At 42.5% G+C, this 21,890-nt stretch overlaps 2 protein-coding genes across 2 annotated transcripts in view; one reads left to right on the top strand and one right to left on the bottom strand.

The window, feature by feature from the left end:
* Window positions 1-7,296, top strand: part of RYR3 (ryanodine receptor 3) — a 349,369-nt gene extending 342,073 nt beyond the window's left edge. The window contains exons 100-104 of the mRNA XM_029952228.1: window positions 595-751; window positions 1,772-1,836; window positions 2,905-3,005; window positions 5,026-5,077; window positions 6,347-7,296. Of these exons, the coding sequence (XP_029808088.1) occupies window positions 595-751; window positions 1,772-1,836; window positions 2,905-3,005; window positions 5,026-5,077; window positions 6,347-6,442 (471 nt within the window). The 3' untranslated portion in view covers window positions 6,443-7,296. The remainder of the gene's footprint in view (window positions 1-594; window positions 752-1,771; window positions 1,837-2,904; window positions 3,006-5,025; window positions 5,078-6,346) is intronic.
* Window positions 7,297-7,417: 121 nt separating this feature from the next.
* Window positions 7,418-21,890, bottom strand: part of AVEN (apoptosis and caspase activation inhibitor) — a 182,932-nt gene continuing 168,459 nt past the window's right edge. Inside the window, exons 4-7 of the mRNA XM_029952227.1 lie at window positions 12,723-12,793; window positions 10,825-10,920; window positions 8,716-9,076; window positions 7,418-7,889 (exon numbers count right to left, since the gene is read on the bottom strand). Coding sequence (XP_029808087.1) covers window positions 7,774-7,889; window positions 8,716-9,076; window positions 10,825-10,920; window positions 12,723-12,793 — 644 coding nt within the window. The 3' untranslated portion in view covers window positions 7,418-7,773. The remainder of the gene's footprint in view (window positions 7,890-8,715; window positions 9,077-10,824; window positions 10,921-12,722; window positions 12,794-21,890) is intronic.

Genomic DNA, 21,890 nt, shown 5'->3' with positions numbered 1-21,890 from the left:
AGAGAGCAATACCACAGTTGCTATTGCACCCGTGTGACTAGCATGCGTCTCTGTGCTGTCCCTGCCTTACTCCCTGAACCTCACGCCTCCAGGCAGGACGGATGGGGGGCGCCCTGCTCTGTGATCCAGCAGGGGAGCAGAAGTGTTCTCTCAGAAGCTGCAGGAACGCCTGCCCTCCCGGGTGCACAGAGGATGTAGAAGTATGAAGGGGCCTATCCTGAGGCTGGCACTTGAAAGGAGGGAAAAACGAGCATCTGGCAAGTGCGTGCTCATTGGGGCCCAAAGTTGTTTTAACTTATACATGCCCTACCTGAATTCTCTTACAGGTGTCAAGTAGGTCAGAACTTTTTTTTTAATGAGCAAATAACATGTTAAAGGCTACATCTACCCAGTCTTTCCACCTTTCGACGCCCCACACTGACCAGATGGTGCAGCAGACAGTGGCTATCAGCAGAATGCTGACGTCACCGGAGAGTGATGTGTGCTGCCTCAGGACTGTCATACTGAGACCCAATTGTGTGAAGGATCAGACCATCTTGCTAAAGACAGAACTCTGTGACTTTTACCTGAATTGCCACTATTTTTCTTCTCTAGTGTTACCTATTCCACATGTACGTGGGCGTGCGAGCAGGAGGCGGCATTGGCGATGAAATTGAAGACCCTGCTGGTGATCCCTATGAGATGTACCGCATTGTCTTTGACATCACCTTCTTCTTCTTTGTCATTGTCATCTTGCTGGCCATCATTCAAGGTAGGGTTACCAGTTTGGTTAAGTAGGAACAGGGCTTATTAGATCTAGTTCTTTATGTATCTGTGACATTTTATACAGAGGTTTGTACATTTATTTACCTGTTAATTCAGTAAATATTGACTACCTACTGTATGCAAGGCTTGGCTGTCCGTAAAGCCAAAGATACAGGCACTGACATAAGCAACTTGAGAATGTCAGTGGAGGACGCCCTGCCCCCCGTCAGCCCCCACTGGGGTTGCTGGCTTCTCCTTCCGAGATCTCTCCTGGGGCGAGTCTTGTCCCACAGCCTCATGGTTCCTGCCCTTATTTCTCCTCCCTGGCACGAGGATGGGAAGGAGCAGAAAAAGCAGCTATGAAAGAACGACATGTCTTGTTGTCTTTTAGGGAAAGGGGTACTACTATTTTAGTCAACAGCTTGTCAGGAATGGGAGAAAGATGATAAATTTAGTTTGAGTCATACCAAGTTGAGGTACCTATAAACATGCAGGTGTTGAGGACCAGCCAGGAGTGGAATAGGATAGAAATAATGCAATAAGTACACATAAAATAAACATAAACACAACAATAAACAAAATGATACAGTCCAAATGGGATCCGTCAGCTCTGGTGGTGGTGATCAAAGATGTGAGTGGAGAGGAGATGTTCTGGAAGGAGAAGCAAAGAACTGGAAGAGGAATCCTGATCTACATCACTGCCAAAGGGGAAGAGCCAACAGGACTGGAAACAGAATGGCCAAGCGACATCATAGAACAGGGAGGGACTAGGGGAGAGGCAAGTGGGCTAAGGAGTTTATGGTTAGCATCCAATACTGCGGAAAGGTGGAGGAAGGGGAAGAATGAGAAATGTTTAGCCTGGGTGCAGTATTTGGAAACATAACTATTTTTCTGATTTTGCCATAATCATTTAGCCTTGATAATTCACTCTTACAAAACAATGTGGCTTCAACAATTGAACCACTGCCCTGAGCCACTAAACAGATTCTTTTAAACACTTAATCTGTCTTTGTATTTAAAATGCCAGGTCTTATTATTGATGCTTTTGGAGAGCTAAGGGATCAGCAGGAACAGGTGCGAGAAGATATGGAGGTAATGTTCAACTAGTTCCAACTCCATTTTTGTAGCTTAGAGTATGGGGTTTTTTTTTTTCATTTTTTTTTTAGTGTCTTTATTTTGAGAGACAGAGTAAGCAGGGGAGGGGCAGAGAAAGAGGGAGACACAGAATCTGAAGCAGGCACCAGGCTCTGAGCTGTCAGCACAGAGTTCGACACGGGGCTCGAACCCACGGACTGTGAGATCATGACCTGAGCTGAAGTCGAATGCTTAACTGACTGAGCCACCCATGTGCCCCTGGGTTTTCTTTTTTTAATGTTTATTTTTGAGAGAGTACAAGTGGGGGAGGGGCAAAGAGAGGGGAGAGAGGCTCTGAGCTGACAGCAGTGAGCCCCATGTGGGGCTTGAACTCATGAACCTCAAGATCATGACCTGAGCCAAAGCCAGATTCTCAACTGACTGGGCCACCCAGGTGCCCTGCAAATGGAGTTTTTTTAAATAAAAGGGTCTGCCATCACTAAGGGCTAGCCTTAAGCAAATTACCAACAAAGTTTTGTTTGCCATCCCTGCCCTGTTTCCTGCACTTACCTGCTAGCTCTGGGCATTTCTTCTGTGCCTCCCTCCCTGCTCCACACCCTTCCCTATCCATCCCTGGCCTGTCACCCTGGTGCAGCCCCCCTTGGGCAAGAGCAAGCATCCTCCGCTAGTCAGGAGCTAGATAGGGGGCACTGTGAAGTAGATGACTAATAGCCCAACACATTAAGGAGAGAAGTATTGTTCGTTGTCTCTCAATTCAGTCAGAGATCTTCTGCCTATAATGTCACATGTCAGGGCACCTGGGTGGCTCAGTTGGTTAAGTGTCCGGCTTCCGACTTCAACTCAGGTCATGATCTCACGGTTCGTGGGTTCGAGCCCCACGTCAGGCTCTGTGCTGACAGCTAGCTCAGAGCCTGGAGGCTGTCTTCAGATCCTGTGACTCCTTCTCTCTCTGACCCTCCCCTGCTCATGCTGTCTCTCTCTCTCTCAAAAATAAATAAAAACATTTTAAAAAATGTATAATGTCACATGTCCTAATGCCTTTACTCCTTCTCTCATTCTTCTTAGACTAAATGTTTCATCTGCGGGATTGGCAATGACTACTTTGACACGACCCCTCATGGTTTTGAAACACATACCTTACAGGAGCACAACTTAGCCAACTACTTGTGAGTACCCTTGGTCCACGGAGGGGCAGGGGCCGGGGGAAGGAGTGGCAGAGTAAAACAGTGGTGTCCTAAACGTCACCCTGTAAAAGCGCCATTTATGCCTGTTGCTCTGAAAAGTAGAAGCGATTAGGAAAAAACTTTGAGCCCCCCAGAGCCTCCATCTTTGTCCCTATTCTCCGCCTCTGCTGCATGGTGACAAATGTGCCTGTGGGCCATTCCTGCTGGTAGCAAAGGTCAGTCCCTCCACCTGGGATCAGACCCCATCCCTTCTTAAGGTGCCATAACTACAGCAATTTCTCTTTCTCTCCTGGACCTTTATCACCATACCCATGTTCTTTTTGAAAATCCTAAACAAAGAAAAATGACTGCAGCCCCCCTTTTACTCCCGGCTATTGTCACCCTGCTTCTTTCTTTCCCTTCCAGCAGAACTTAAAGTGTCTATGTTTACCACCTCCACTTTTTCTCTTCCTGTTCTCCGGTGAGCCCGTCCTGGTCAGGCCTTGCTGCCCACCATGCTACGTGGGCCTCCGTCACGGCGGTCAGCGCCCTGCATGTTGCTGGATTCCATGGGCGGTTTGCAGGCCTCACCCTGCCCGTCTGTCCTTTCGAACATACCAGCTCTGTGAGCGTGAGATAGTTGTGGGTGCTTCCTCCTGCTCTGTCCCCGTGCCTAGAGCTTGGCACCCAGGAAGCTCCAATAAGTATTTACTGGTTCTGAGGTAGAGCATTCACTCAAGAGCAAGTTAGTTACTCAGAGCCTGTGTTGTGCCATGGCCCGTCTACGAAGCCTATACCTGACGGAGAATATGGATTACCTGACAATACGATTCGCCACGTGATCATTTCCAAGAAAAGAAGCAAAGCAGCTCCTTGGCCTAGCTCTTCCCCTCTAAGTCTACATTTTATTGTTTAGGAAAAATGCATCTTTCTTTAGGATGGAATAGGCCTAGCCTTTGAGAAAAGTATTACTGTCAAAGAGAGGAAGCAAAGACCTATCTTTTTGTTAGAATGTGAGTTTAAGACAAAAACACAAGTTTAAAAAATATCCTAACAGGTACAAAAATGAAAACAAAGAAACTTTAGCATACCCTTCCTCAAGTCATGAGTATTCATGATTGTTAAGTCTCAGTAAAAGAGTTTTCATCTGAAATGGAGGTGACTGGGATGGATGGATGTCCTTCTATAAAAGAGGAGCATTTGTCAGAACCCATGAATAGAGAGATGGGAAATGCTGCTGTGCTCTCTGCATCTACGTCTTCCCAGATCACTATGTATTATAATGGTCTCCCTTCTGGCTCCATGAAGCTCAAGCAGGAAACCTGAGAGAACCCGCCTTATTCAGGTTTGGAACTCCCCCCTAAAAACCGTGCTGTGTCAAATAAATGTGCTAGGAGAGGAGTCATGTCCTTATGTGCCCAAGTCTCAAACATCATGAAGATACTGGCCCTGGCTTCTTAGTCTGATCAAGGAAAAGGGAGGAAGGAACCACATCTACTTAGAACTTCTTAAGCTATAAACCTAAGAACGCCCTGAGAGAATGTGAGGTCCGGGGCTCGGGTTCTCCCCACCTCCAGCCTATACTTGGAGGGCAAGAGACCGGCTCGGTGGGAAGCCGTCTCTGAGATCGTGCAGTGTGAGCTGAATGACCAGCCCCGGCCTCCATGGATACCTGTGTTCCACACAGACTCAAACCTCGGACCCGTCACCGTTAGAACAAGTATTTGTGTCCATAATACAAATGAAACTATTTCTGAAGAGTCACAGCAACTTAATGAGGTTAAATACTTTCCACCTTTTCCATGACCTATCTTTGAGGGTATGATTTCAGTTCTATGCTCACCTATTAATAGAGTTTTGGTCACCATTTTATGGTTAAGGATTTAAAAAAAAAAAAGCCAAAATGCTTTGTCACAAGTCACCTTAGCTCAAGGTTTAGGAACAAAAGACTTTTACCTCACAAAAAGAGTAATCAAAGTAATGTCTTTTTCTCACTTATTATACCTTTTTTCCCTTGTTCCAGGTTCTTCCTGATGTATCTGATTAACAAAGATGAAACAGAACACACGGGTCAGGTGAGAAAAAAAGTATCTTAAGAATCATAGCCCTGCCAATCTAGCATTTTCTGCACTTTGCATTAGATTGACTAAATGTATTACATTAGATTAGAAAGCATATGTGACAAAACACCACTCTTCCCATGACTACATGAACTGTAGCCTGTGAGGAAAATGGTCTGAAAGTCTTGGTAGAGTTAGCAATGCTTGTCTCTGGATGGTGGGTTATGAGTGTTAGTTTTTTTGTTTGGCTACATTTTCTTCCGGTCATGATTTGACTTGCTTTTGTAATAACAAAAAGAAAATGCCATGAGCTTAACAAAAGAAATAATTTTTTGATTTAAAAAAAAATCCTAGCCCTGCATCAAGAGTTTCCTTTTCAGAAGTCTTGAGACTCAACAGAGCAGCGGAGGTCTGAGGTAGACCCATGCCTCCCTCAGTGTCTCACAGGCATTGTTCCTCTGTGTCATTCCACCCTCTTTTTGTGACCTTAGAACCCCACATCGTAAGGCAACTCCAACCTACTCCTAAAACCTTTCTGGTTATCCTTCCCAGCTCACTGACATTTTCTAAACCCTTACGGTTACTGCTTCAGAGTAGAATAGGTGGAGGTGGGGAGAACGTTACAGAGAAAAAGACAAGGAGGAGCTGAGTGGGTGGCTTAACAAAGAGTAAAACTGTGTGAGGGACAGCCTGAGAACGATACCACCTCGTGTGTGGGTGACGCAGGGGATGTGGAGGTGCGGGTAGTATGAGTGAAGGTATGTGTCAAAAGGGACTCTGTGACTAAGTAGGAGAAAGAAATGCAGATAGAGAACAAAGGAAGAGATGGTCAGTTATCAAATATTCGACCATCCTCGGAGTTGTAGGAAAACTTCACAGCTCACACACTGGAGAGGCAACTGGTTCTAGATCTGCCTTCTATGCTCCAGGGATCTACCCCCACTGCCACTGGTAACTGTCCCCTCATTGTGCATTCTTCTGCCTTCTACCCAATGGCCTAGAATGAGCTTATTTCTAGATCTTTAAGTATTTTTACTGACAATCATTGCCTGGTGTCCAGTGTTTTGAGTTTTGTGGGTGAGGAAGGAACAGTGGGGTAGGGAATGACTTTTTGCTCTCAAAATAGCTTGGGCTGGGAACAGAGCAAGGAAGAAGGTTCTAGTTGGGCCTCATAGAAATAAAACCTCCTCACCATTCCCAAAGGGAGACCTACAGAGTAAAAGCAACCCAGGTTTTAGCTTACTGTGGTTTCAAAAGAAGTTCTGTCTGTTCCCATCGTTTCAGGAATCTTATGTCTGGAAAATGTACCAAGAAAGGTGTTGGGATTTCTTCCCGGCTGGTGACTGCTTTCGGAAACAATATGAAGATCAGCTTGGATAAATCTGAGAGAAACTCCACAATTCTGGACGGTCAACTTCAGTGAAATAAATCCTTTTACAGTTCTGCAAAATATTTGAAATGTGACATATTCTAAATGCCTCCCTTACGAGAAAGTCTTTGTTAAAAATATGTGAGACCTTGGAATTGATTTGGCTTTTTGTGCCTAATGGACATAGCCCTGTGGGAGACAACCTCTCAAAATGTTAAAAGATGGCAAAGAATCAAGGAAACTATAGTTGAATACCTTCAAGATTTTCGGTTGTAATGAAACTAGTTTGTCACAATGGCAGTCATTGAGGAAAGGACTAGAAATATGAAATCTTCGATGCACAATACCTGAAATTTCACACACTTGGATGTCATGTGACAGTATCCACTAGTGACTCATGATCTGAACTACAGAAAAACATCATTTTAACTGCAGATTTCTCCCATGGTACTTGCTAGTGAATGTATTCAGAATCAGCTTGAAAAGCTTTAAGCAGTTAAATAGAAAAAAAAAAAACACTTTGTCGACACTGAAATATCGATTAAGTGCCTTAAAAATCTCTTTAGATATAGCTATGCAAATTTTTTATGTTTATGTTCTGGACGGACACAGTTCCTTAATTAGTTGTGTTGATCTTCTGTCTTTACGAAACTGCACTTGAAGGTTATTCATATAATTTTTTTTTTCAGTAACAGCTTGTCAACTGCTGTTATTAGAAGTACTGTACTGAAAATTCAGAAAAAGTTCAATCTTATGCCAAACTGAGTACTGCTTTCTGGTCTCCTTGTAAGTAGTGGAGCTGCTGTGTTTAGGTGAATCTCCTTACATAAAGGAAGTGCCCACTGCAATAAAGTAATACACACCACTCCCTGGTGTTGGCCTCTTGTGTTGCACCTCTCCCGGCTCACTCTGCCGCACCACTGTGACTGCTGCGGAAAGGGACAGGACACAAATGGCCTAAAACCCCACCCAAGAACGAAAGGAAGTCCAGTACACCTGCGTTCATTTATTTTGGCCAATCGCATGCCTTGTTGCTTGGGTCTATTCTATCAGCAGTACCTGCTTTGCTGCAAACGCTGAAAGGAAGGAGGCTGGAAACAAGAGCCCTAACATCCCCAGCCCTTAAGGGATCAGATCACTAAGCCAGAGAACAATTGCAAGGAGCCTCTTAAAGGCATAGGCTCGGATGTTGGGGACACAGAGGTGCCGCCAGCGTGATGGCACGCACAGGTGTGGGGCATGCTTGTGAACCAGCTGCTCGGGGCCCCTGGCCCACCCTTACTGACAAGGCAACCAAAATTTGCTTCAGGCACTTTTTTTTTTTCCATTTTCTTTCTTTATGTTAGGAAATCATGCTATCCAACCAGTCTTCAAGCTCTTCCTCAGTAACAGTTTTTGATGTACTTGCTTGCTCTGATTCCGCCTTCTTTTCTTCCATCACAGAGGGCTCTGCAGGACCTGGGGGAATAAAAGCAGTGTTAACAGCTGCAGGTCAGTCCCCAGACTGAGGGTTATGGCTCCCTGGGGGCTTGTTCTAGGACAGAAGTCAGCCCTAACTATTTGCTCACAACAAGGAAAAACATTCTATTATTCAAGAAGTTCCAAATCCTGGAGAGGATACAAGAATATCCTAACAAATTATTACATGGGGTAGGCAGTTGCCCCTCTAATTATCCTGAAGTTGACTTTCACAGTTCACTAGTTTTTTAAACAAGACCAACAGCTCAGTTTTCTTTTTACTATTGTAGCACTCCTGGAAAATCTTCAAAGGTTCTCCAATGCAGCGTGTGGATGGAGCAGTCACCCTTGGCCGCTCCTTATCACATGGGCCCCTGGCTCCCGGAGCCCGCACAAAGAGAAGGGAGTGCTCTTTTGTGGAAAGAAAAAAAGAAAAGAAGAAGAAGAAGATCGAAATAGCAAGGAGTCTGGAGAGTTGGTTAACAGGCCTGTTCAGATAGTCGATTAAAAAGGTCTGCCGCTGCACAGCTGAGGGCTAGGAGGATCTTAATGCCTTTTTCTAGCACGAGTTCAATCTGCAGCCCCGGGTTTAATATTGCAGGCAGGCAGGCAGCAGTTTTGGAAGCCTGGTGTATCGAGTGGGAGGAAATGTTGTCAGAAAGGTCAGCTCAGGGGGAAGCGGGGATGTGAGCACAGAAATAGATGTCCACGGACCACAGCAGATCGATGTCAGACACTCATGGAGAGGTGTATGGATGGGACGCAGGTGGGGCTGTTGCAGAACAACACTCAAGACGATGGATAGGGAATCAAATGAAAGCCATACCTTTTTCTTCTGGGGCCACCTCCCCATTTTTCTCAGATTCTTGGTCCTGAGACAGCTGGTCTGTTGAGATGTTCTCTTCCGCTTTTACAGGTGCATCTAAACTCAGCAGCAGATCTAATTCTTCCTCCAAGTGGCCTGCTCCCGACTGCAGTGGGGCCGTGGGTTCCCGGGAACCGTTGGTGGGACCCGGGTTTGGGCTATCTTTACCCAGGGACACGGGGCAGCCAGCAGCAGCAGACTTGAGCTCAGAGACAGACCTTTTTCCTCCAGGCCCCAGGGGTGCTTTTAACTGCATCCCTAGTCCCTTGCCTTCATCATTTCTCTTTGGTTTCACCTGAGGAAGCTCTAAAGGGAGGGTGGTCTGAAAGAGAAGCAGAAGTTAAAAATCTGAGTCCTGCCACATTTGCTTGAGCAGAAACAAAAACGAAAGACGCCAAACTCTGTGCAATGGCCAGTTCAATCCAGACAGGGAGTCCACAAAGGGTCTCTAATTCAGGCCCTGCCCCAGCACCCTTCCTTACTGATAGGGGCCAAAATGTAGGAGCCCTCACTGAAACACAACAGGGCTGGGCCCGTCCCAATCAGTAAGAAAACCCCCAACATTCTGAAAGCTCCATGGCGATTCCCCCTGAGAGGCAAATGCCACCCTCTCCACTCCTCGGCCCTGTCCTTCACTATCCTCCAGCCCCGAATTGGACCAGCTGGCCTCACCTGAGCAGAAACAACTGCATGGGTAACCAATTCGTGCGTCTGCGCAAGCTTAGCATCACATTCAGGTGCAGAATGAAGTTGATCGTTTTAGTTGCTGGGATTCTATTTACAGTTAGTACTGCTCAGGGTTTTCACTTTTTAAAAAACTCAGTCAAGCCACAATTACATTTTGAAGTTCCTGTAGTAATATCCGTTGGGCCCCTTCATCTCTTCATTCATCATTCAAATGCTGTCTCACACTAGTATCTCCTACATTTATGTTTCGAGCCCTTAATTCTGCACGATTAATTTCTCTATCCATCTAATATTTGCACTTTGCTGTCTCAGAGGCACGAACCTGTACCGTCCAAACCTCGCCCCTCCTGATGTGACCCCATCACTGAGGTGCACAAGCTGGAAAGCCTAGAACAATTCCTTGCTCGCTCTCCATTTCCAGTGCTTGACCAAGTCCTGCCAGTTTTACTTTTGCAGTACCTCTTGGTCAAGTCAAGCTCTGTGCCAGCTCCACCATCACACGGGCCAGCGCAGCAGCCTCCTGCTGTGCTCCCTCTGCTCTCTGCCACGTGTCTGCGTGCGCACAGTCACCAAACACTTCTGCCTGTTCCCACAGTCCACTCTCCATTAGCCTGCAGGCAGAACAGCCCTTGATACTATCATCATTAGCGGTATCGCTAAGGCAGATCTGGTTGGGTCACTCTTCTTTAAATCCCAACTCAGGCATTCTTCTACTTTGGGTCTCAGCTGATTGGACACTTCTTCAGGAAAGTCATTCCTAACCATACCAAAGTAGATCAGGTGACTATACATTCTCATAGCGCACTATGCTTCTCCTTCATAGGACTTATCAGAGTTGGGTCACGTGATTGATACTCCTATTTCCCAACAGATTCCGCTCCATGAGCATAGGAACCATGTCTGTCTGATCACCACTGTAAACTTAGTGCTAACAAAGAGTCTGGCATAGAAACTTTTGAGTACAAGACCACCTAGGCTTTATACTTTTACTTTTCATTCAGTTCTATGACATTTGATCCTTCAAGTATTTTCTCCCTTAAAACTTAATTTTTTAATGTTTATTTTTGAGGGGAGGGGCAGAGAACAAGACATAGAATCCAAAACTGGCTCCAGGCTCTGAGCTGTCAGCACAGAGCCTGAGACAGGGCTCAAACCCATGAACTGGGAGATCATGACCTAGCCGAATTTGGGACACTTAACAGACTGAGCCACCCAGGGGCCCCGTCCCTTATAGCTTTTCAAAATGCCACCTTGATACAAAACCCTAGCTTCATAAAAGCAAAAGCTCACTGTGCGAGACATTCTGCAGAGGGACATTTTTCACTTTTTTTCCTTCTGCTGCCCTAACCCCCACCAGCTGGAAGATGCTGTCAGGGTTTTTACCTGGACCAATTCAGCAGCAACATTGAGGCGGAGTGAGAGGGGCAGCTCTTGCAGGGCACGGACCAATGACTCACAGTCCACATAAAATGCTGAATTCTATCAAAAAACAAAATAATTACATATCAGGTGATGATTACAAATGACCTTTTAGAAATAAAAAGGCAGAAGATGGCAGAAATAAACCACCATTATAACCCCAAGTTCTATCCTCTTATTAGTTCTGTTTTACAAATGAGAACCCAAGAGCAGGAAACAAGTCAGCCCGAGTCCTTGAACTCAGATACACGCTGAGGCTGGTCTCTCCAAGGTCTGTGCTCTCACCCACATGCTAAACTTCACCCAGAAGAAAATGAAGTTCAATCTGCTGGTACCGACCGGCCCAGGCCTTCTTCTGGGTGCACTGCTCTCCAGCGATATCCTGACTCTGAGCACAGCTGCCCTCTCAGCTCTCCTCCCTTGACGGCAGAATCCTACTCTTCCACCGAGGCCCATTCTCTCTCCCCCAGTGCTGCTCTCCATCTCTGCCAGCCCAAAGTGGTCCCCACAGTATTCTCTTAATTCACTGATGACACCACTTATTTTGTGTAACAGTTTTTTTCACTAATTATGTAAATATTTACTGATCAGCTACTATGGGTCAGCCACTGGGCTAAGGGCAATTCACAGGCATGGTCTCTGTCTTACTCATCTTCGAACAGACTGCATCTAATAAAACATCTAGTCAAGAACAAGTTCTTGGTGTTCTGATGAATGAGGAATGTTAGAATTACTTGAAACACTCAGAATAACTAAAATATTCTCTACTAGTCAACGTGGCTCAAAAGGAGTTGAAATATGAGTTGTCTGGCTTTTGCCGTACTCCTTGATGACTTCGGTTTATCTGTTTGCAGTTTGTCCTAGAATCCTAAACTGTACCGCAGGCATATGCCCATACAGACTTAAGCAGACAAATACTTTTAATTCCCTACTTTTTCCACGTGGTAATCTGTACGCGATGTAAAAGTGACAGGCAGTCAGTCATTTTACAAGTGACACCCCCCGCTGCACAGTCTGTGTGGCAAATCAATGTCCATTGCAAACAAGTAAACATCACACTGGCCCAGAGATAAAATGAACCACTTACAGTGTGTGCTGCTGAGCTGGTAGCAGAACGGGGAAGAGGGTACCTGACCCTTTGGGCTTCGGGTCCATGATTGAGCCACCTGCCTGAGGCTGTGGGCAGACTGTCTAACCACTGTATCAGACAGCATGCCCTAGCCACGGAGTCAGGGAGCACATGACAAGCCACCACTAATTTTCTGCACTTTTTATAAGGGTAAGAATGCCTGTCATCTCTCACGTGGAAATAATCAGTCAAATCCCACTTGGAAAAGAATCGAAACTCCTCAGGAAAAGTATGGCCTGATCACAGAGCCAGTGAAGTGGCTGGGCTTTATGGATTCGCCCAAAGACTTCAGTGATATTTGTTCTTATTTTATAGTTTTATTCTCCTAATTATAGAAGCAGAGTTATTTAAAGCTATAAAGTTAAGGATTTTTTTCACCTAATATTACAAGCAGTAGGAGGGGGAAATCGCTTTTCAATTCTAAGGGGAAGTTTCACAGAAAGGGCAAAGAAGGCCCAACGGGAGAGCAATCCGCACAAAATCCTGACTATACCCTTACTGGCAGCCCAGTCTATGTGAGGGATTCACACAGATGGCCAGGTGTAAAGGTGAACTCTAGCTTCAAAGACCTGTATAATTTAAGCTCTCCAAACATTCTCTGACCAGCTTCTGTAACACAAGTAGGTGAATGACTACTCTCTTCTCCACAGAGCCCCTGTCTCAACAGTAATGTACGGGCGTTAGTCTTCAGCCTTGAGCAGAGCCAACCCGCATTCCCGACAAACCATCTTACCTGTTTTGGACACGACACTTCAGCATCCCACTCTTTCTCCTCCGCAAACCGGAACTGTGAGAATGAGTCCCCTAAAGATAGAGAAAAAAACAAACCAAACAATTTTATGCAAAAGTCAAAGGAGACCACTCAGTTCTCTAAATTTCCCCTTTGGAATAAAAGTGCCATTTCTGATGAGCTAACTGTCCCGAATTCAGTGGTCTCATTCGTCAAAGCTCCTGGCTCCTCCTTACAGACCAATCCGGGCACTTGAAAACGTTGTGGGCACCAGCATTCACTTTCACCCAGTTCTCAGTAAGCCGCCATCTCCACGCTTCTCAAGAGGCAACAAAATAGTTCAGGCCTTCAGACTTGGCCATCTACTCCTAGTTACCACGTTTTCATCTCATGTGCTTAATGTATGAAAGGAAACATATTTATGATTTGGGGAGCAGGTGCAGCTGAACAGGCAGAAGAACAGAAAGGAAGGAAAGAAGTTCTAGACTTACCCACAATATGACAGACTTCTATCTCTCTGAGGTGAGGTTGCCAACCTCAACCATCACTCTAAAACTCACCTGGTTAGAATGTCAAATGCAAAATAAAATTCAAAGAAGGTGCACAAAATTAATTCATGTGAATCACAGTATACTGCCCTGAGCTCGTGGAATAAAGGAAAATGAACATGTAAGCTCAGCATAAACAAGCACAAAAGACGATCCTGGACAGCAAGCCTGGACACAGGGCTTATTTTGTAAATGCATACTTATTTGGCTATATGCATTAAGAACATCTAATTTATACAGGAAGAATTCTTCCTCTCCATCGCTTTCAGGATTCTGCAAAATGTGATCCTCCCTCAATAACCCATGTTTGCTTCCTATTTCTTCAGACTTTCTGCTTGAGCCAGCCTCCTTTCACATTCCAAACTTCATATTCCATCCTAGGCTCCTTTTTCAATCCTTCCCCCTTGCCACAAGACCCACACACCTCTACCCACTCATATCATACTTATACTCCTTTGTGATACCCCTAAAGTGATTTAAACATAGACTCCATTCTTCTAAATTAAAAGAGGAAAAGAGAAGTGAAGAATTCAAAATTAGAAAGACAAAGATAAAATTAAAACCTATACTACCCCCATCATTTCCAAAACACATGGATCAGAAATATGATCATTTGGCAAGATCGAATTCAAGACAAAAAGGACCAAGAATACCACTATTAGAAGAAGGGGTAAAATTAATACTCTTAATCAAATCAATTTGATCCCTCAAAAATTATGACAATAAAGGATCTGAATGATTTAATTAATAAGGTTTTATATGTGTATATAGATATTAGTATTTGTGTGCATGTATTATTATGACTGCATCTGTGTACTTTCTTTATAAATGTGTGCAACATTAGTTCTTTTTTTTTTTTATATTTATTTATTTTTGAGAAACAGAGTGAGACAGAGTGTGAGCAGGGGAGGGGCAGAGAGAGAAGGAGACACAGAATCCAAAGCAGGCTCCAGGCTCTGAGCAAGAGTTCAGCACAGAGCCTGACACAGGGCTTGAACCCATGAACCATGAGATCTGACCTGAGCCAAAGTCGGACACTTAATCAACTGAGCCACCCAGGCACCCCAACATTAGTTTTTAAAAAGAGCTATAAAAAGGCCACCAAACACCTCAATAAATCCAAAAATCTAGCAGTCATACAAACCATATTTGCTGGTGATAAACATCTATAGCTCACATAAGCAAAGAGTTAATATCTTTTATGTACAAAGAGCTTCTGCAAATCAACCAGAATAAAACCACCTAATGGAAAAAGAGGAAAAGGAGTGAAAATAAGAAATACCATCTGCTAATATATGTATATATATGATATATATATTATATATATCATATATATTATATATATAAACGAATAAATTGAAAATCTGGTAGATTTTTAAAACTTGACCAAATATCTGAATGCCATATTCGATGTTATTTTTGGCATTCCTGAACTTCTATATTATACAAGATGCTGCAACTGCATAGATAAATATATAACCAGCACAAAATACAGTAAGGCAAACAAGGCATGCTACACTGTCTCTTCTTAATATTTGAATACTCACTTTCAAATACAGGTAAGAGTCCAACAACGACTAAATAGCTTGATGCAAACCAATCCTCTTACTGAGGACAGATAACACCAGGCCAAAAAGAGCCACTTATAACACAAGTGACAAAGGTCCCTGAAAGATGGAAAGCTAAGGAGGTAAGCCTGACATTTAGAACTGCTTTTCCCAGACGTGACAAACACTTCTCCAAAGAAGACATCCAGATGGCCAACCAACACATGAAAAAATGCCCAACATCACTCATTATCAGGGAAATACAAATCAAAAACACACTGAGATACCACCTCTCACCTGTCAGAATGACTAAAATCAACAACTCAGGCAACAACAGATGTTGGCGAGGATGCGGAGAGAGGATCTCTTTTGCACTGCTGGTGGGAATGCAAACTGGGGCAGCCACTGTGGAAAACAGTATGGAGGTTCCTCAAAAAATTAAAAATAGAACTATCCTATGACCTAGCAATTGCACTACTAAATATTTATCTAAGTGATACAGGTGTGCCGTTTCGAAGGGACACAAGCACCCCAATGTATATAGCGGTGCTATCAACAATAGCCCAAGTATGGAAAAGAGCCTAAATACCTATTGATGGATGAAGGGATTTATATATATATATATATAATATATATACACATACATACATACATACATACACACACACACACACACACACACAAGGGAGTATTATTCAGCCATCAAAAAGAATAAAATCTTGCCATTTGCAACTACGTGGATGGAACTAGAGGGTATTATACTAAGTGAAAGTGGTCTGAGAAAGACAAGTATCATATGTCTTAACTCATATGAAGACTTTAAGACACAGAGATGAACATAAGGGAAGGGAAGCAAAAATAATATAAAAACAGGGAGGGAGACAAAATATGAGACTCTTAAATATGGAGAACAAACAGAGGGTCACTGGAGGGGTTTTGGGAGGAAGAACGGGCTACATGGGTATGGGGCATTAAGGAATCAACTCCTGAAATCATTGTTGCACTATATGCTAACTAACTTGGATGTAAAATTTAAAAAATAAATTAAAAAAAAAAAAGAGGGCTCCTGGGTGGCTCAGTCGGTTGAGCGCCAGACTTTGGCTATGGTCATGGTCTCGCAGCTCATGAGTTTGAGCCCTGCTTTGGGCTCTTTGCTGACAGCTCAGAGCTTGGACCCTGCTTTGGATTCTGTGTGTTTCTCTCTCTCTTTGCCTTTCCTCCTCTCACACACTCTCTCTCAAAATTAAAGAAGTATTTTTTAAAAATAAATTTTAAAAAAGAACTGCTTTTCCCTTTAAGGCATTTGTTTATTCCCGCAGGTGGTCCTGAGACACTGAAGAACTGAGCATAAAATAACAACCAGGGAGGCTGTAAAGATGTGGAGAGCTTTTGCTAGTTTTATGGTACAAAGCAGACAAAAACTGGAGTTCAGGGTCCAAAGATGAAGAAGAATTTTGGAAAATCAGACTTTCAGGTGGGAGGCCTGATGAGTATATCTTAGAAGAGGCAGCAGGGCGGCACCTGGGGCTCAGTTGGTTGAGTGTCCAGATCTTGATTTGGGTTCAGGTCAAGACCTCACGGTTATGAGATCAAACTCCGTGTCAGGCTCTGTGCGTGGAGCCTACTTGGGAGTCTCTCTCTCCACCTGTCCCCCATTTGTGCCTACTCTCTCTCTCTCAAAAATAAATAAACATTAAAAAAAAGAAGTGAGAATGAAGTAGGAATAAACCAACCCTCACACAGTCTGAGACAAAGCTGCAAAGCATCTCACTCTCTGATTCTACCTATAAGAAGCAAAAGTAAATCCTTTTTGGAGGAAAATGACATTATCAATAGTCTAAAATTATCTCTACTATTTTTCAGAACCAGTGTCCAAAATTCATTAAAAATCACCAAGCCCATTAGGAGAAGAGACCAAGGTAACAAAAAACTAAGAGTAGGAGAAAAAAATTAAAAAGATCCATAGAGGTTAAGATATCAGAGTTATCCGACATGAATTTTGTAATTGATATAAAATGTAAAATTTTAAGACTAGGAAAATATATAGAATCACAATGACATCCATGAAGTCATCTTTGATTCATACAAAATACACACATAAAAAAATACAAAGAAGAAAATGCTTGAGGAAAAGGAAATACTTAAAACATATTTTGCTTACAGTAATCAAACTTCAAAAACATTTTAAAAATTCTAATAAATAAATAGTATAGAGGCCAACTTTGAAAAATAAGCTTGTTCAAATATCTACAAAAGAATGCCAACCTCTCTACTCCTGTCACTGAAGATGAAAGAGTATTCAGATTCGTGGAAATTGTGAATCCCAGCATCAAGAGTGCTTCTGGTAAACAGGTACCAACATTCTGCTTCCTCAATCATGCTGCAACACGCACAAAAGCAATGGTGATATTACCAAATGTGCCACTCCTCTATCCTGGGCCTCAGACACTTGGACATGAAGACCTCCTTTAAATAAAGCAGCACAGGAGTCCCTGAGAGGCTCACTTAGTTGAGGGTCCAACTCTCCATTTTGGCTCAGGTCATGATCTCATGGTTTGTGGGACTGAGCCCTGCATCCAGCTCCTCGCCGAGTGTGGCCTGCTTAAGATTCTCTCTTTCTCTCTCTTTCCCAGTGCCCCTTCCCTGCTCACTCTCTCAAACAAATAAACAGGACAGTTCCTTGACAATCCATTCAATCCTGGTCCTGCTTTATTCTCTTGTTGGAACAGTTCCCCGTCTCTCACGCTGACATGGTGAGTCCAGATGAAGAAGTATAGAGTGGAAACCAATGAACAGTGACCACTAACTGTGGTTGACAATGGAACAAATGCAGTGAAGGGTGTCTTAGGGGCTGCAGGCACTCAAAGCTTCGGTCACATTCACACAGCTGTGTGTTCAGATGGTAATCATGGCACGGTGTAATGGACACAGCTCGAAAGCATAAAACGCGTTCCGTACTTTCTTCTTCAGCCAAAGACTAATTTCATGAGTTACAAGAAGTTGTGGAACTGCCTTGTTGTGTACTTACACCAAATCCTCAGACAAGATGGGGGCAGAGCTGGTACCTATTATGCAGGCTGCTTGAAGCAGCAACAGAAATAAAAAGCCCTTAATCTTCTACTTTGCAGATAAGAATACCAAAATCGCAGCCCTGCTAAATCCAATGGCTGCTTATTAAGAACATGATTTATTCACTAGAATTTGCTAAATACGGCAGGGGGCAGATTTAAACAAAACAGATATATTTTGAGAATTCACATTTTTCTAACATATAAAAAGTCTCATATCATTCTATCCCAGAAATCATGGTGAAGCTGGTGTGTGTACAATAAAGCCAAGATACAGAGATACACACGATATTAAAATGGTTCTCTTACATCTTGAAAGTCAACTGCATTCATACACTGCCACAATTTTAGAGCCAACGTTAATGACATTTTTTTTCAATTAACTAATTGTGTGAGGCAGCAAAAATATCAGCAAGTTAGATATATGTGTTGGCAAGCAATCGTAAGTATGCTCCTGAAAATACTTAGAGAGCATGCTTCGAGCAGTGCACAACGCTTCGGTTTCTGAGATTCCTTCAATTAAACTCATGATCATCACACAAATTTCCAAGACCAGTGGTTAATGAGGACGTAAGTCTTTACCTAGCCTATTACCTAGTCTTTTCCTAGTTATTATTGGAGAGGACAAGGTTAGTTGCCAAAGGGCAACATTACTATCAGCAGTACTGTAACTATGTGTAGTGACCGCAGGAATAATCCAACCCCAGGCACTGGGGGAAAAGGAGAATATATATTGTCAAAATTAAATCTGACTACTATAACCGTTTATTAAAAATTTTTGAGTCTTGTTAAATTTTCAGGGGTTTTTTTTGTATTCCAGACATCCATTCTATGACAGTGATAATTATTTAGCTTTAATGTCAGCTAAATATGACGTAACAACCATTTGGCCAACATATGTATTTGGTGTCCCTCCTATATTCAATTAGTGACATTGTATGAGGGATTTGGAAAATAAGGTAGCTTATGTAACATACAGCATGGTGACTACAGCATAATTGAAAGTTACTAAGAGTAGATCTTAAAAGTTCTCATCACAAGAAAAAATGTAACTGTGTAACAGATGTTAAATAGACTTATGGTTACCATTTTACAATATATGCAAATATTGAATCATGTGGTACACTTAAAAGTAATATAGTGTTACATGTCAATTATACCTCAATTTAAAAAAATAAGGTAACTGTGTGTACTGATGTTGAAAGATATTACTTCAACTGTTACATGAAAAAAATCAAGTTTTAGTACAATATATATATATATGCATGTATATATCAGAAAATATTAATATATGCATAGAAAGAAGCATATATATATATGCATGTATATATCAGAAAATATTAATATATGCATAGAAATAAGCCAAGATAATTATATACCTATTTTACCTATTTTAAGAATGATTCTCTCTCAGAGAGTGGGATTGAAGGAGACTTTTCCTTTCTGCACAATACATTTTCAGTTGAATTTTCCTTTGTAAACAACAAGCACATATTACTTTTGGAACCTAGCCAAAAAGAAGGAAATCTAAAAAAAAAAAAAAAAAAAGCTAAACTTTCTTGAGTGCACAGACCTTCTCAGAATGCATTTAAAACAAAACATACATATATCTCATATACTGAAACCATACATGTCATTCATTCTAACCCTTGCTTTATAGAAGAATAGAGAACCTTAGGTCTAGAGAGGCTCAATGGCCTGACCAAGACCACATGGTCAGTTAATGGCTGGACACCAGCACCTGTTGGGTCCTACCATTTGTTTTTATGCCTATAATTAATAAAGTTATTTCCCCTAGGCTTCTTGGCTATCTGAGTTTCCTGGAACAAAAACAGATAACAAATATTTGACATGCTGACATGTTTGAAGATATAAAAATCTAAACTCAAAAATAATTCTTCATTTTAGGAAAGGGATTAGCTCAAGGGTTCCTTTAAATAACTATAATATGACTCTAAATATAAAACTACATTTCACAGAACTGATAATGATAGTATTCTCTTAATGACAACATTGGAGAAATAAAGGTGATAGACCAACTCTGTCACTGTATTTATAATACCCAGGATTCTCACTCTGCCTACCTTCTCAAATTGGTCTAACACAGTCTTAGGATCAGTGACAAAGTGGACACTCTATTTGTTAGAATTCTACAGTACCAATAGGCTTTCAAAAAGCTTACCATCTAGTCATAGATAACACTGCTTTGAATTACGAGCTTACCCTTTCAGCACCACTGGCAAAAAAAAAAAAAAAAAAAAAAAAAAACCCTGAAAGGACTTAGTACATCCGGAAAGCTCTCCAGAGGAAGCTCAGGTGGGATTACAAGAAACAACCTTTAGGTGGGCAATAAGAACCTGCTAAGATTTCCAGTTTCAATAATATACATCAGGTGTACATGAAGAGTGAGCATGAGAGACAGAAGATGTGCCCAAACCTAGTAACACCCAGTTCTGATAGTTTGGTAGTGGCCGGCAATTCCCATAACTGACATCTGTCCTAGGTATTTGGGGCTTTTTCTCACAAAATTGGCCCAGACCATTGTGATGAGTCCTTTCAGAAACCAAGTCTAGAAAGCAAAAGGAAAGGATCACTAGTTCTGAATGAATACTTTGTTTTAAGCTTCATTTTCCTGGCTCTTCACTGGGATCACCTTCCTTTATTCGCCACAGAGCCCTGAGAATATGCCCTCGAACAGAACATAGGTCTCTGGGAAATCACAAATGAACTCTATAGACTGGCAAGTCCACGATCTTCATAGGAAGAGAATAAGTCAAAATAGTCACCACAATGGCTGCTACAGGAAAACGAAATATATACTCTTTATCCTCTCTGAATTTCTCTATTCACATCTATGAGTTATTTGGAAGTCAAGGTGGATCCTAAGTCCACAGGATGACAGAGATAAAACCAAAGATGACCCATAGTTCAGCTTATAGGACATAAAAAATTTTTGCCACCCAATGTCTAGCTTCCACAGATAAACTTTTCTAGAGGTAGATGTCAAGCACTTTGATATTTACCCAAAACAAAGCAACAGCTCTTTGTCTTTATGAGAAATATTATTCAAGCCACTACAGTGGTTATTAAAAAAAAGTTAGGTGGAGCCAAAAGAACAGTACAAGTAATAAAAATCTCTCCTCCTGCTCAACAGTGACCTATAATTAGCTTTCTCACCAGATGTGGGGCCCCCAACGCCCCTGAGCATCAAATATCCACATTGAAAACCACATAATAAGATGTGCCTATCTTTCCAATGCCCCTAAAATGTGGCTTCCCCATCTGCATGGATTATGTTGAAAGAAAAGTCAAATACACTCAAGTACCCTAAGAAGGTTCTGGGCTTTATGAGAGAAGGATGATGCTGAATTCTGGAATTTAGAATCTAGCTGTTTCCCCCCAAATAATTGGTGAATAGTCTGTGTTAATCCTGTACCACTGTAGACAATCTAGTAAAATCTCTCCAATTAATTTTTTCCCCTTAAGTTTGTATGTATGTGTGTTTGTTTAGAGAGCACACATGGGGAAGGGGCAGAGAGAGAGAGGGAGAGAGGACTCCAAGCAGACTCCACACTGTCAGCATGGAGCCCAATGCAAATCTCAAACCCACAAACTGTGAGATCATGACATGAGCCAAAATCAAGAGTCGGATGCTCAACTGAGTCACCTTGGCACCTCAAGATATATGGTTTTCTGAAACAAGGGCAACATCAAACCCTGGCACAGAATTCCAAGATGAAAGCAAATGATTAGACAAGGCAGAATAAATAAAAGACTTGAAAGACCAATCCTCAAGCAAGCAATGGAATCTTAAGATGTTACAAATGACCTGTAGGGAGGAGGGGCAAGAGAGCAGAGAAGCAGGGGGCTCTGTAATTTTCACCCACCAGCGTCTATCAAACTGAGAAGGACTGTTGCCACAATACTCTGATCTGCAAGAGTGGGATGAAAACAGAGAGTCCACGAAGAGGACCGCCTCACAGGGCTACCTCAAGAAACAAGCCAGAG

Source organism: Suricata suricatta, chromosome 9 (genome assembly GCF_006229205.1).
Source record: "Suricata suricatta isolate VVHF042 chromosome 9, meerkat_22Aug2017_6uvM2_HiC, whole genome shotgun sequence".
In the NCBI taxonomy this organism is placed as follows: Eukaryota; Metazoa; Chordata; class Mammalia; order Carnivora; family Herpestidae; genus Suricata; species Suricata suricatta.
The sequence above is the reverse complement of the archived record's forward strand: the minus strand, read 5'-3'. Positions and strand labels throughout refer to the sequence as shown.